General features: G+C 46.6%; 1 protein-coding gene across 1 annotated transcript in view; it reads left to right on the plus strand.

The window, feature by feature from the left end:
- The first annotated feature begins 241 nt into the window (after positions 1–241).
- The window catches only part of LOC138582738 (kazal-type serine protease inhibitor domain-containing protein 1-like), a 383567-nt gene continuing 370666 nt past the window's right edge, over positions 242–13142 (plus strand). Inside the window, exon 1 of the mRNA XM_069654333.1 lies at positions 242–903. Within this exon, the coding sequence (XP_069510434.1) occupies positions 447–903 (457 nt within the window). The 5' untranslated portion in view covers positions 242–446. The remainder of the gene's footprint in view (positions 904–13142) is intronic.

Here is a 13142-nt window from a genome sequence, read left to right on the forward strand (position 1 = left end):
CAAGCCACACACTGAAACAGCGCTTTCTGAAAACAGCAGTCAACGCATAGTGAGAGACGAGAAGACATCTTTGGAGTTGTGTCAAACTATTCTGGAGTACAACTTCTGCCGTTGCTCTGTGCGCTGGAAGGCTGATTCCTTCTCTAGGACCGCGTGCCAAGTTGGCTCTCTCTGAGCAAATACTATTTCCCTGAACGCCAGCTCATCCGTCAGCAGGGATATCTTTGCACAGTGAAGGCATGCCTTGCTTTTCTTTGGGAATACTGCTCGGAGCTTTCGGGGTCTCGCAAGCATGAGCTGCAGATTTGAGGGGGTTCTCAGGATCATTTGAGATCCGTGTTATGAACTGGATTATATTCAAATGGATTTAAGAGCAGTGTGACGTGCTCCCATCCTCCTGGCTTTAATCCAAAGTTCTGGGGCTTGTTGCTCATCACAGTCTCAGGATGAAGCCCCTGGTGGTCGTGGTGCTGCTGGTGGTCCTACTAAAGGATGCCCAGAACCTGCCCACCTTCCACCACAGAGGATGGCTAAGATTGCTCAGGGAAGGGGACAGCTGCGGCGAGTGTGAGTTGGAACTTTGCTCCAAGCCAACCGAGTGCCCGGCCGGGACGGTGCTGGACGAATGTGAGTGCTGCCCTGAGTGTGGCAACGTGGAAGGGCAGATCTGTGACTTGGACACTACCAGCCACTTCTACGGGACGTGCGGCCACCACTTGCAGTGTAGGCTGGACGTGGAGGATGAGCTTGGTGAGGTCCCAGAACCTCAGTGCATTTGCCAATCTCAAGAAAGCGTCTGCGGCTCAGACGGCAAGACCTACGCCAACATTTGCAAATTCAGTGAGATTCAAGCCACAAAGGAACGCAACCTCACCATGATGCACGAAGGACCTTGCGAAGCAGGTAAACACGGTCAATGCGCAATGTGTTCCTATTCTTGAAAGAAAATGTGCAAAAAAGAACAGCTCTTGGAGCCTTCACCTTTGCAATGTCTCATTTATTTTGCTGTGAAGGACATTGCTGCTATTTCAATACCCTGCATGCTTCTATAACATGCATTTGCATTAAAAAAAAATGAGTTTGGGAAATTCTGAAGAACTGTCCATTTGGGGTGATCTCTGCAGTAGGAGGGGCAATTCTTATAGTTACTTGTAGGGGAGTTTCTGAAAGGGTGGGATGACCACAGTGATGAGGGATCAAAGGGTGTGCAGCCTATCTATAACCTTAACCGGTTCCTTCTCCATCTTGCTGGCATTACTAACAAGACTGGTGTAGTTAATATCTTTTATTCTCTGTCCTAATGCAGTTATATAATGTAGCAATCTTGATCTTCAGTTTATTCTGAAATTTTGTAATTGTAATTGGTTATTTATAACACGCTTAATACCCAGAGGTTTCTAAGCGCAGACCCGGGGATCGAACCTGTGTTGCTCCTCGTCATCTTGCCTCTGAGCTATCCTCCCGAGAGTGTCAAAGATATCTTCCTCTATCGCCCCATCTCATTGTAATATCTGAGATCTTAGATTAAGTGTTCCATTATGCAGTTGGGTTTTAGAAACCTGGACTCAGTTTCCCAGCATGCAGAAGTTTCTCATCATGTGCACCCTTTAGTGTGCAGTGGGAACTTAGACTGAATGCCGCAGCATGCAGCAGTGTCTCAACGTGTCCTTCCTCAGTTCGCTTTGGGAACTTAGACTCCATGTCCCAGCTTGCAGTGGATTCTCCCAATTTGATTCTTTAGTTCACTCTGGTAATTTAAAGTCAATGTCCCAGCCGGGCAGGTTTTAGGCAAGCGCGACCCAGGAGTTGCCCCGGGAACCACATCAGCCCCCCCCGCCACTCCAGCTAGTGGAGGTCTTTCAAAGGTTCCCCCAAGCTGGCGTGCTAAAGGCGCACTATTGAAATGAAATGTGGTACATTCTAACACTGGCGCTGATCGCTCCAGCACGAGAGCAGGGCGCTTTCCATTTCAATAGAGTGCCACTGGTACACTAGCATGGGACAGGCTTGCTCATGCTGGTGTAGCAGGGGCACTCTGTTGAATTGATAAACTCCCCACTCCAGCACGAGAGCGGGGCGCTTTCCATTTCAATAGAGTGCCGCTGGTACACCAGCATGGGACAGGCTTTCTCATGCTGGTGTAGCAGGGGAAGTATGTTGAATTGATTAACTCCCCACTCCAGCACGAGAGCGGGGCGCTTTCCATTTCAATACAGTGCCACTGGTACACTAGCATGGGACAGGCTTTCTCATGCTGGTGTACCAGGGGAAGTATGTTGAATTGATAAACTCCCCACTCCAGCACGAGAGCAGGGCGCTTTCCATTTCAATAGAGTGCCACTGGTACACTAGCATGGGACAGGCTTTCTCATGCTGGTGTACCAGGGGAACTATGTTGAATTGATAAACTCCCCGCTCCAGCACGAGAGCGGGGCACTTTCCATTTCAATAGAGTGCCGCTGGTACACCAGCATGGGATAGGCTTGCTCATGCTGGTGTAGCAGGGGCACTCTGTTGAATTGATAAACTCTCTGCTACAGCACGGGAGTGAGGCGATTTCCTTTTCAAAAGGGTGCCTCATCCACACCAGCATGGGGTCCGGGTTGGTGTGGAAGAGCAACTCCAAATTTGGCATCCCACCAAATCCCCCCTTCCCCAGGCGGCGGGTGGTGGCGAGGTGCCAAATTTTGTTTCGCCACAGGTGCTGCCAGACCTAAGGCCGGCCCTGTGTCGCAGCATGCACCTGTGTGCCATTGTGTACTTCTTTAATTTTGATTTGGTTAATTAGCACCCAGGGGAAGACGCCAGCTAATCAGGAAGCTAGGAACGCCGGCTTGCACTGCCAGTGTAAGCCCACGTGCCTTTCCAGGCTGTCCAGGCTCTGACACCATTTCACAGGTTAAACCCAAAGGTGTATTTATGAAGAAACCTTTACAAATTTCTAAAACGGTAGGCAAAGCGGCATGGGCGTAATTAGAGTGGGACAAGTCCCCCCCAACTTATGTGGCATGCCTTTTTGTCCCCCCATCTTTTGGTGGGAGGGCCGGGGGGGGCACATTTTGCCAGCTGCATTCAATATCATGTAAGGCTCGCGCTGTCTCATTACATAATGCTCAGCACAGCTCAGCTGCGTGTATGTTTGTTGTAGGGCTGGGCTGCGGTCTGACCCTAGTGAGGGTTCACATTTGTACAATCACATTTGGGGTCAAGCCAGTATCCAGCATTCCAACTTTGGGGGGGGGTGAAGTAAGTCACGAAATACAGTGTGTGCAATAGTCTCATTCACACCCCAAAACTGGCCACTCCTGCCCCAATCTACCTTTTTTGGTAACATTAGTGGAAGATGGAATTTTTACACATAAAAAAATAAATAAAAATACAGGATCATTGAAGATGCAGGAAACTCATCTATTAGAGCTCTGTCCAGGCCCTCTAGGGCAAAATACATGGAAACCTCCTAATTTGCATATGGATTGCACCAACAGAAGTGACTTTATTGAAAAGGACATCACAAGGAGCATCATCAGTCTTTAACACGTGGAGGCACCATGGAAGTGACTTTGGAATAAGTTGCCATAAGTAAGCCAAGTGGCAAATAACTTTGTGGCGCAAAATACCTAAATTGCACTATTGTTACATATGGAGCAACTCTAAAGTCATTAGGTTGTTTTTATTATAATAGCATGGTATTTTAACGTAAGCTTTGAAGTTAATAAGAAACACGTACTGAGCTTCATATACGACAATGTGCCTCATCACGACCCTGGCGCTAAGTGTTTAACAGCGCCGTAAAAGGCTGCGGCACCGTTAAACACTTAGCGCCTTACTACGAGGTCCCTTTGCGGGACCCGACCTTAACGGCTGGTCTACACCAGCCGTTAAAGTAGGGACCCGCAAAGTGACCTTGGTGCTAAGTACGGTACCGCAATTTGCGGTACCGTGCTTAGCGCCTTCCCCATTACCATAGAGCCCTATGGAGCGAAAATGCAAATGGGGAAGGGCCATGGTTCAATGGGGAATTACCGCTCCGCCAACCTTGGAATGGGGTGGTAATTCCCCATTGAACCATGGCGGACCCGTTACAACACCGGCACCAACCGTGGTGCTAATAGCGCCATGGTTTAGCGCCGGTGTTGTAATGAGGGCCAATATGATTAAATGAATTGCCCAGGATCACACACTTTGTTTAAATGGTGAAACTGGGATGTGGACAATTTAAGAAATTGTGTACATAGTCCCAGGTTTAGTTGATATAGATATTTATTAAGGTTTTGCTTTACATTTAATGTGCTTAAATATTTATTTTTGGCAATGGCTTGGAAGCAAACCACATTACATAATAAGCTAGCCTTTCATTGTAAAATAACGGTACACTATATATCGTCCGGCAATGGGGACTCACCGGGACATAACAGCCCCAGCGGTCCCGGTAATTCCCTATTGCTCTGCACCGGAAATAATTACTCCCCATTCCCATTTGAGTCCCATTGGACTCAACGGGAATGGGGAGGACGGATGCACCATCAAGATCTGCGAGCGGGTACCGTTCCATACGCCAGGTCAGAACTGGCAGGCTGGAAGGCACCCGATCCCAGAACTCGTAGTTTGCTGGTGCTGTAACATGGTAGCTTACCGGCACCGTTGTTACCGGACCGTCAACCTTGTAATGAGGCCCATTGTCATAGAAATATGTTGAGGAATGAGAGCATGGCTTTAGTTCTATTCTCCCCACCCTGCATGCAAAGTCACAACAGCATCATGCAGATTAATGTGAGCCTAACAAATACTTCTTGGGTTTTAAAGCCATAGGCATTATTTCATAAAGCATGCAACATTATGCACCTTTCTCCCCTATTATCATTCCCTCCCATACACATTTCTAAAGGGACAAATGTCCCGCTACTAGTCCCTCCCCCCCAATATCAGTGCCTAATAGCTCACAGTGCAATGGTCTGTTAACGCAGAGCAACGGGTTAACAGACCCTATGCTTCCCGGAGCTCCTTGGGACATTGTCCTGGCAGCGGGACACCTCTCCCGTTTGGAAAGGGTAAGGTGTCTTGCTACCAGGACAATAAGGGTGCTGAGTAGGAATTCCTCGGCACACATTGTCCTGCCAGTGGGACGTCTTTCCCGTTGTGCACCCTCTTTGAGGTGCCAAACGGGAGTGGTGTCCCACTGGCAAATGTCCCGGTCTGGCCTGCCACTTGGTACTCTACTGCTTGGGGTCATTTGAACACAGGAAAACATACCTTAATTTTAGAGTCTGAATGTTGCGAGTAATTAATGAAATCAGAATAAGCAAGCTAATGTGCTGTTTTAAAATCTTGCAGGCATCCACTTAGCATTATGTCTCTATGCCTGTTTGAGTCATTCCCCCAGTGGCAATAATCAAACACCAGCTCCTTTCAGCCTGCTTGTAGGCCCTCTTTGGGTAGAGGGGGTGCAGGCTTTTTCACTGCTGTCAATGTAGTGATTTCTAAAGACCAACTGTGGTGTTATAAGTTTCAGAAGATTGGCATATCTTTAGAATGTAATTAAAGTTATAACAGAGCGTTGGCAAGGGACTCTTGTGGTGTAGTAGTTTAGTGTTATCACTCAGAGCCACTGGCCGCCCTTCCTCCACCCTGCCCTTTTCTTTCAGTTGTCATGACCCCCCCCCAACATTTTCAGCAAAGTTACTCCACTGAAAGGCGGACTGGACAAAGTTCAGGAAGCAATTGCAAAGTATAGGGTAATGTCCCCCGCTCCCCACCACCAAGGGAGTCTGAATCAGCCATTTAAATTAAATGGGGGAGGGCGGCGGAGAACTCAATACTAGACAGAATTCAGTGTGGACAAATGCAACATGAAACGCAGAGGTAACTTCATTCGCTGAGCCAAGAGCACGCTAATGAAAGATTCAAAGTAAAAGGGAAACACACATTCAAACTGAGGCATGGCACATACAACCCACTCCAATAAAGAAAAGGGGAACTGGGGGAAGAGAAAGTTCTCCATGAAAATCAAAGAGAACAATTCCAAATGGTAAGTCCTAAAAGTCACGAACTATTCACCTAAGAAATAGCAGCAAATGGAGAATGGGCAATACAGCTCTCTGCAATAAAAGAATAACCCTACACAGATGGACAATAGGAATGCGGATGCATCAGAAACTTCAGAAAAGCCAACCAGGCAAGAGCACAGAGAGAGGGGGGCACCGTATTACCCAACCCAAGCACCTGGATGAGCACAGACTCCATGCGCACTAGATCAAGCCTACAAACATGAGAAGACACAAAAGAGGAGAAAGACCCCAGTCCGTTTGTATCCCAGGTCGTCTAATCAGCACTGTGCTCAGGGCCTTGCTACCCCTGTGGTCTCCCTTCCTACCGCTAGAAAAGTATTATTATTTTTTCACTTTTTGTAACAAACTTTTTTAAAAAACAAATGCAAGCTCCTGGGCTGTGGCCAGTGTCATGTGGCTCTTTATTTTTGGAGTGGCTGACTTTCTTGTGCAGGCCTCTTAAAAAAATAGGGTTCCACAGGTGTATCACTTTGAACAGTGACACTAAATAAGAAAGAATAGGAATAACACATAATTTGTCTTTCTGGAATTCTATCCAATAATTGCTAAACTCAAAGGTTTATTACCAGGCACACTTCAGGTGGCAAGTCACTGATTTAGCCTGTTCTTAAACACCTCAACTCAGCCTTTCACCCTTCTGAGGTCGATAAATGAGTACCAACACAGGTTGGGTGATATTGGGTGTATATTTGATCTATACAAAGCGCTTAAGCGTAAGTGCTATATAATAACACATCATCATCATTTGGCCATAGACGTCTGTTTGCATTCACAGTAATTTGGTAATATGGTCCAATACACACTGATCTTAACGATACATATGGTGATCCATTCTTGTATGAAATGTATATAACATTATAGTGATATCACAACCTTTTTTTGTAGTTTACTTAGGAACAATATGCAATATCCCTTCCAGTTTTGTCAAGGGGTGAAAGGTCGTGTTCCATTGCTTCCCATGATGTCACTTCGAGGTGGGGAGGGTAAAGGTCATGCGATGTCTCTTCCGCTACGCCTGGCATTTTGGTGAAATGACGTCCCTGACCCTACCATGATGGCACCGCTTTAGTGAAGAAGCAGGAAGGAGGAGGCTAACGACCCCACTCCAGGCATTCAACAATGAACTAAGGAGGAACGCTATGGAAAGACAAAGAGGTCCTCAAGGCTGGCCAACGCGGGATTGAAATGCTAATAATGGATTGGAAATCCAGCAAGGTGTTGAAAGGCAATGTTAAATGTAGCTTGCTGCAGTGCAGGATACTGGGAGGTTGACGTCTGTGATGGTGTCAGTGAAGGCAGCCCGGACCGCACACACCGAAAATAGCTGTTTGGTGTACTGCGTTAGGGAATGTTTACAATACAACAAAGGGGCAGGGACTGAGGGGCCCACCTGAAGCTCGGGCCCATTTCAAATGAAAAAGTTGAAAGGCCCCGACGCTGCCGCTGGAAGTCATGTTCTGCATTTTAGCTCCCTCCCTATCACCAGGCGTTTGCATTCTTCCTGTTTATGCTGACCCTCGTGTCCGCCGTTGCCCAGCCAGCGGGCAGTGCTGCAGTGGAAGCTTGATGCTCCCAAAGCAGTGAAGGGATATATAGGTGAGGAAGACGCGCGAGCTCAGACTGCTCCGCCGAGAGAAGTACCAAATGTAAAAACAAGAGAGAGTGAAGTAAGTTAGTTCAACGCAATATCCCTTAACAGGTGTCTTCTTGCATAACGTGTACAGTGCAGTAGTGCTGTGCAGGACTGAAGGTTCAAACCTCTTACTCAGTCACCGCAATCGGATGCAGTGACGCGGGAAAAAAAGACCAGTACCGTGACAAAATAATGAGATGCTAGTGCAGCAAATACGGTGAGACATTTATTCATTTTCACAAAGCAGTTGTGACCGCTCTTGAGCTGTGTCCTGGACAGTGGCGTCACTAGAAATCAGTTTATGGTGAGAGACGGGGACGGTGCAGGGAGCACAAATACAACAAGGGGGGCGTGGTGTTGACACATCAGATAAGGGTAGTGCGACCAGATGCCTGGACTGTCCCGAATTGGGCCCTCTGTCCCCCTGGCCCGAGAATCGTTTTACTTCAAAAACCACATCCCTGTTTCAGGGAACAGGAAGGTGACAGTCCTGAGTTTGGGGTAAGGGAAGGTGACAACTTCATGAGTGATAATGATAAACTAAATTAACAAAACATAACATTATAACAATTATGAACTAAATGAACATAACATAACATCACAACACTGTCATAATTCTACTATCGCTTGATGGGCTGAACCCCCAACCTTCCCGGTGCCAGCCACACACAATTGCTGATTGTGCCACAGAGACTGGCTGCAACTGCAAGGCCTGTAGAATTATTCAGAGCATAAGCTCCTTTTTGGTGGACATGCTGACATTTATGCATAAACTGCACAATATACATTGTATATTACATAGTATTTATGTAGTGGATATAGTGTGGGGTAGGCACGTGTTGAGGGTGTTGGGGGAGGGGCTGTCATGAGTCATTGGGGGAAGTCCTTTTGGGCGTCTCTATTTTTCATCTTGAAAATCTCGTCACCCTAAATAAGGGTCAGCAGAACAATAGCTATATTTTACCAAGCTGACATTAATCGCGTTCAAAGAAGTTTTAAAACAATAACGTTTTTCTTCAAGTTAATAAATATCCTAAAACGTTAACTCGTTTTCAACAGTTGCAAAAGTGCCCTTTTCACTAAGCAAGAGACTGCATTCTTTTAACTCATGCAAACAACACTCCCAGCACAGCTAGAAATAATGTGTAGTTAGAAGTTGTATTTAGCAGAAGAGACATCAGTTGCAGCTGAACCTTAAATAATAGCCAGTAAAAAACAGTCCGTTTAGCAGACGAGATATCACTCCTACCTCCATTTCAAATGATCGTCACGAGCAGGGGCGTTGCTAGGGGGGGGCTAAGGGGGCTGTAGCCCCTGATCTTTTGGTTGTAGCCCCGGATAGAATCTCAGGAGCTACAGCCAAAAGACTAGCTAGCCCCCAGTCCCAACTGTTCCAACATCAGCTTAGCCCTGGGTCTTTTCCAGACCTAGCAACTCCCCTGGTCACGAGCAGTCTGTTTAACATATGAAATATCACATAAAGGTCCCAAGTACAGGGGGAAAGGAGTCAACTGCTCCCTTGGTTCTTTAGCAATTGTTGCAGGAGTCTCACTTTGCCCCCATAGATCATACAGTTTCAGTCTCTTAGTGTACATCCCAGTATCGCCTGGTGAATTATTCAATTGGATGGGCGTAAATATGGCAGAACAACCAAGCGTAGTGAGGATGCCTGAAACAATCAAGATGGTCTGGGGGAAGTTCCCCCTCCCGAGAAAATGCTGCTTTTTAAAACACAGAATATTTGGTAAAAAGCCAATAGATGCAAGTCACCAACAGTGTACTAGAGCATTTCCCCAAATACATGTTCATGATGCCTTTGCCCACAATATATGCCTGTATAAATACATGTTCATGCTGGTGGTGCCCATACGTTTCCATGCCTGCTGCACCAATACATGCCATTATTCCCATACAAGAACATACTCATATTTGCTTTGCACATAATGCCAATAATGATGCTATAAGACAACAAGTCCACATCTGTCCTGCTAAGACATGGCAGTATCCCCACCTAAGGACATACTCCAGTTGGCTTTACCATTCCAAACTGGCAGCATCAAAATGCCTTTCTAGTCACATAATAACACTTTTCATGCTAGCTTTATCAAAGATGCCCAATAAAAAATGTCATGCCACAGTAAGAAGTGGCTAGACTAGCTGCACCAAAGTGCTAGTCCAGGCTAGTAATAACACTGACCATGCTTCCTTTATCAAAGATGCCCAATACAAAATGTCCTGCCACAGTAGGAAATGGCTAGACTGGCTGCACCAAAATGCCAGTCTAACCATGTTATAACATGCATCATGCTTGCTTAATCATAGATGCTCAGTATAAAATGCTGTGCCTGCTCCATGAGCCCCCAGCACATACACAATGTGATGATTTGTGCATCCAAGCCACAGAGGGGCCAAAGGGGCAAGCATAGTATTTTGTACTGGGCATCAATACAAAATACCATGCTTGCGTCTTGGGCCTCTCTTTGCTTCCTGGTTCCCGTCCGTGCTACACGGGAGCTGCAGCACTGTGAGACACATTTCACGACTGAGAAGAAGGTAATTTAATTTTAATATGTGTATGTATGTTTGAGTTGTGTGTAATGAGTGAGTGTATGATGATGGGTGTGCATGTGAATGAGCAAGTGCATGCTGTGTGTGCAAATGTGTGGATGTGTGTTTGTGCTGGGCTGTGGAGCTGTTTGTCTTGGAAGGGGGATTGTTGCACAATCTCCCTCCCAACCAGCCAATGTCAGCTTCCCTGTAAAGCCCAGGGACGCCCACGGGGCAGGCGTGGTATTATTTTACTGGGCATCTAGTTTCCTGGTTCCTGAATATGTGCACAAAAGCCGGAGGGATGATGACGAAGCATCCCGTTCCGTTTGTATGTTCGGGGAGGTGCAGGCATGCCCCCTCTTACATACAAAAATGAAGTTCCCTGGTCACCATCCCCAATGCAAAGTTGGGGAAGCAAAACACCCGAGGCTTTGCATGACCCAGTAGTCATGTGCAGCTGGGGAACAGAATTGTCAAACGGAAACCGTGTTTCCCTTTGACAGTTCAAGCCATCCCTGAAGCGCTCACGCAGATTCGAAAAGCTCAGTGGTGACACTGGGCTGGCTTCTCGGCTCATACATAATGAGTGGGGGTTCCCATGGGTCAGCAACCCCCTCGCCCATTATGGACGTGCTGCCACTGGGATACCCTCAATGAATCTATGCACAGGGGCAGTGTGGCAGTAGGTGAAATATTGTTGACTTTGAAGACATGTACATGAACTGAACTGTTGGTAATGTACAGATTTTGAGCACATTAAGGGATCCACAGATGCACCCTGTTTTAGAGGGTGGTGTTGTAACGGTTCCATGTAATAATGTCGCCACAAAAATCTCGCCATGCAAAAATATCACCGAAAAATGGCCGTTTTTTGTGGCGACATTATTGCATGAAACATGCGGGGGACACCCCCGCAACACCCAAACTTTTTTTTTTCTTTTTTTAAAAAATAATTTTCTTTTTTTGCCCCTGTCCCCATATATATGGTCACCCAAATAATATCGCCACGACATTTTCCCAGCAATATTATTTACGGCGACCATATATATGGCGATATTATTACCTGATACCGTTGTAACTGCCCGCCTCTGGGACTGGTGGGCCCTTTTATTCAGGAATTCACGTCACTTCTGCCCTACAATGCATAAAGTGGGGCGGAGGATGTTTCATCCCTTTCCAACCTCATAACAAACAACATAATACAAACATCAGCTACTGAAATTATGTATGATATGATATTGATGTGATATTTTATTTATATCGCGCTCGTACACAAGTGTTTCAGAGCGCGAAAGATGATAGAAGATGACTTTCATCCTAACCCTTCTTATTGGTCATTTCCTACCAGAAAGTCATCCAACCTTGCTTGCACCCTCATATGTTGTCTTCTTGGGTATCTCCGCACCTGGCATCTATCTTCTTCCTCACATCTCATCTCTTGATCTACTTCTCCTGTATTATCCTCAGCCACAACCTCTGGAAAGTGGAATTTCTCATCTCTGCTGTAATGGGCATCAGACTCGTCATCAGCCTCACTCCTGCTGTCCCCCGTGGTGGACCTCGGGATCACCTTCCTAAACCAACTGGAGTCTCGGGTCACTTTTTCACCTACCTTCCTGGCCATGACCATAGACCCTTTCTTCTAAGTGAGTGCCCACAGGGCCATTTCATGAAGCAGGTCCAACTTCTGAGTGATCTTACTGTTCCGCAGCAATGCGCTATCCCCCACTTGGATCACGGACGGCACCAGATGCCTGTGTCTGCATTTTCTGTCATTGTTCTCTCACTGTGTTTCTGTATTTCCATTCACTTCCTGCTTTCCTGCTACTCGGGGCAAACATTCAGGAATCGTTGGCCTGACTTGTACTGGGGAAATACCTGTGGATTTATTTATTTAATTTATTTATTGGGCGTTTGTTAGGCGCTTATACAACAAGTAAATAGTATTTCAAAGAGCCCACAAGTTAACAGAGAGGGAACATGGAATGGAAAACAATGAATACACTGGAAAATAAAGACAAACCTTCTAGGCCTTGTGAGCATTCAGGGCATGCAAGTGCAGCGAGAGGAGGAGGGAAGAGGGAGAGGAGGGTAAGTGCTGGAGTGCCTATGCTCGCGAGTGAGCAGCAGGTGTAAGTGCCCAGAGTAGGAAGTGCTAGGGAACTATCATCTATAAATAAATACAAATAAATAGGTAAGTGCAGACCTACAATGGCGAAGACCCATAAGTGCCAAAGCAAGTACTGTGAGTAGGTGGTGGCTGAGGCACTTGGGTGTGGGAGGCCAGGATCCCAAAGGCCACAATCACAGCAGCTGTGCGATTAGCAGAGTAGGAAAGTAGGGAGGGTGGGAGAGAAAAGCAAAGTCTTGAGGACCTTCCGGAATTTGAGGAGGTCGGGCTCAAGATGAAGAGGAAGGGGGAGGCAGTTCTGTAAGAGGGAGCCAGCTGAGGAAAGAGACCGGCTTCTGGCTCTCTGTTTAACAAAACGCTTGACACACAGAGAGTTGATACCAGAGAAACGTAGAGATCTAGAGGGAGAGTATTTAGAAATAGCAAGTTGTAGATAGCGTGGTCCCTAGCCCCAGCGCAGAGGGATTTGAACTTGATCCTTGCAGCAATAGGGAGCCAGTGAAGGGATTTTAGGGCATGAGAGATGGGGTCCCTGGGCTTAAGGCCAAGGATAAGTCTTGCTGCACTATTCTGGATCAGCTGGAGGGGTCATAGAGGGGAAGACGGTAGATTCAAGAGAAGGCTATTGCAGTAGTCTGGCCTAGAGAGGACCAGAGCTCTGATAACGTTGTGCTTTTGGGGAAAAGTGAGAAAAAGGAGAATTCCTTTGAGAAGGAAGAATTGAAAGTTGGATTTCTTGGCATCATGTGTGAGACATCATCCT

Source organism: Ambystoma mexicanum, chromosome 3q (genome assembly GCF_040938575.1).
Source record: "Ambystoma mexicanum isolate Mex_15411 chromosome 3q, UKY_AmexF1_1, whole genome shotgun sequence".
Lineage (NCBI taxonomy): Eukaryota > Metazoa > Chordata > Amphibia > Caudata > Ambystomatidae > Ambystoma > Ambystoma mexicanum.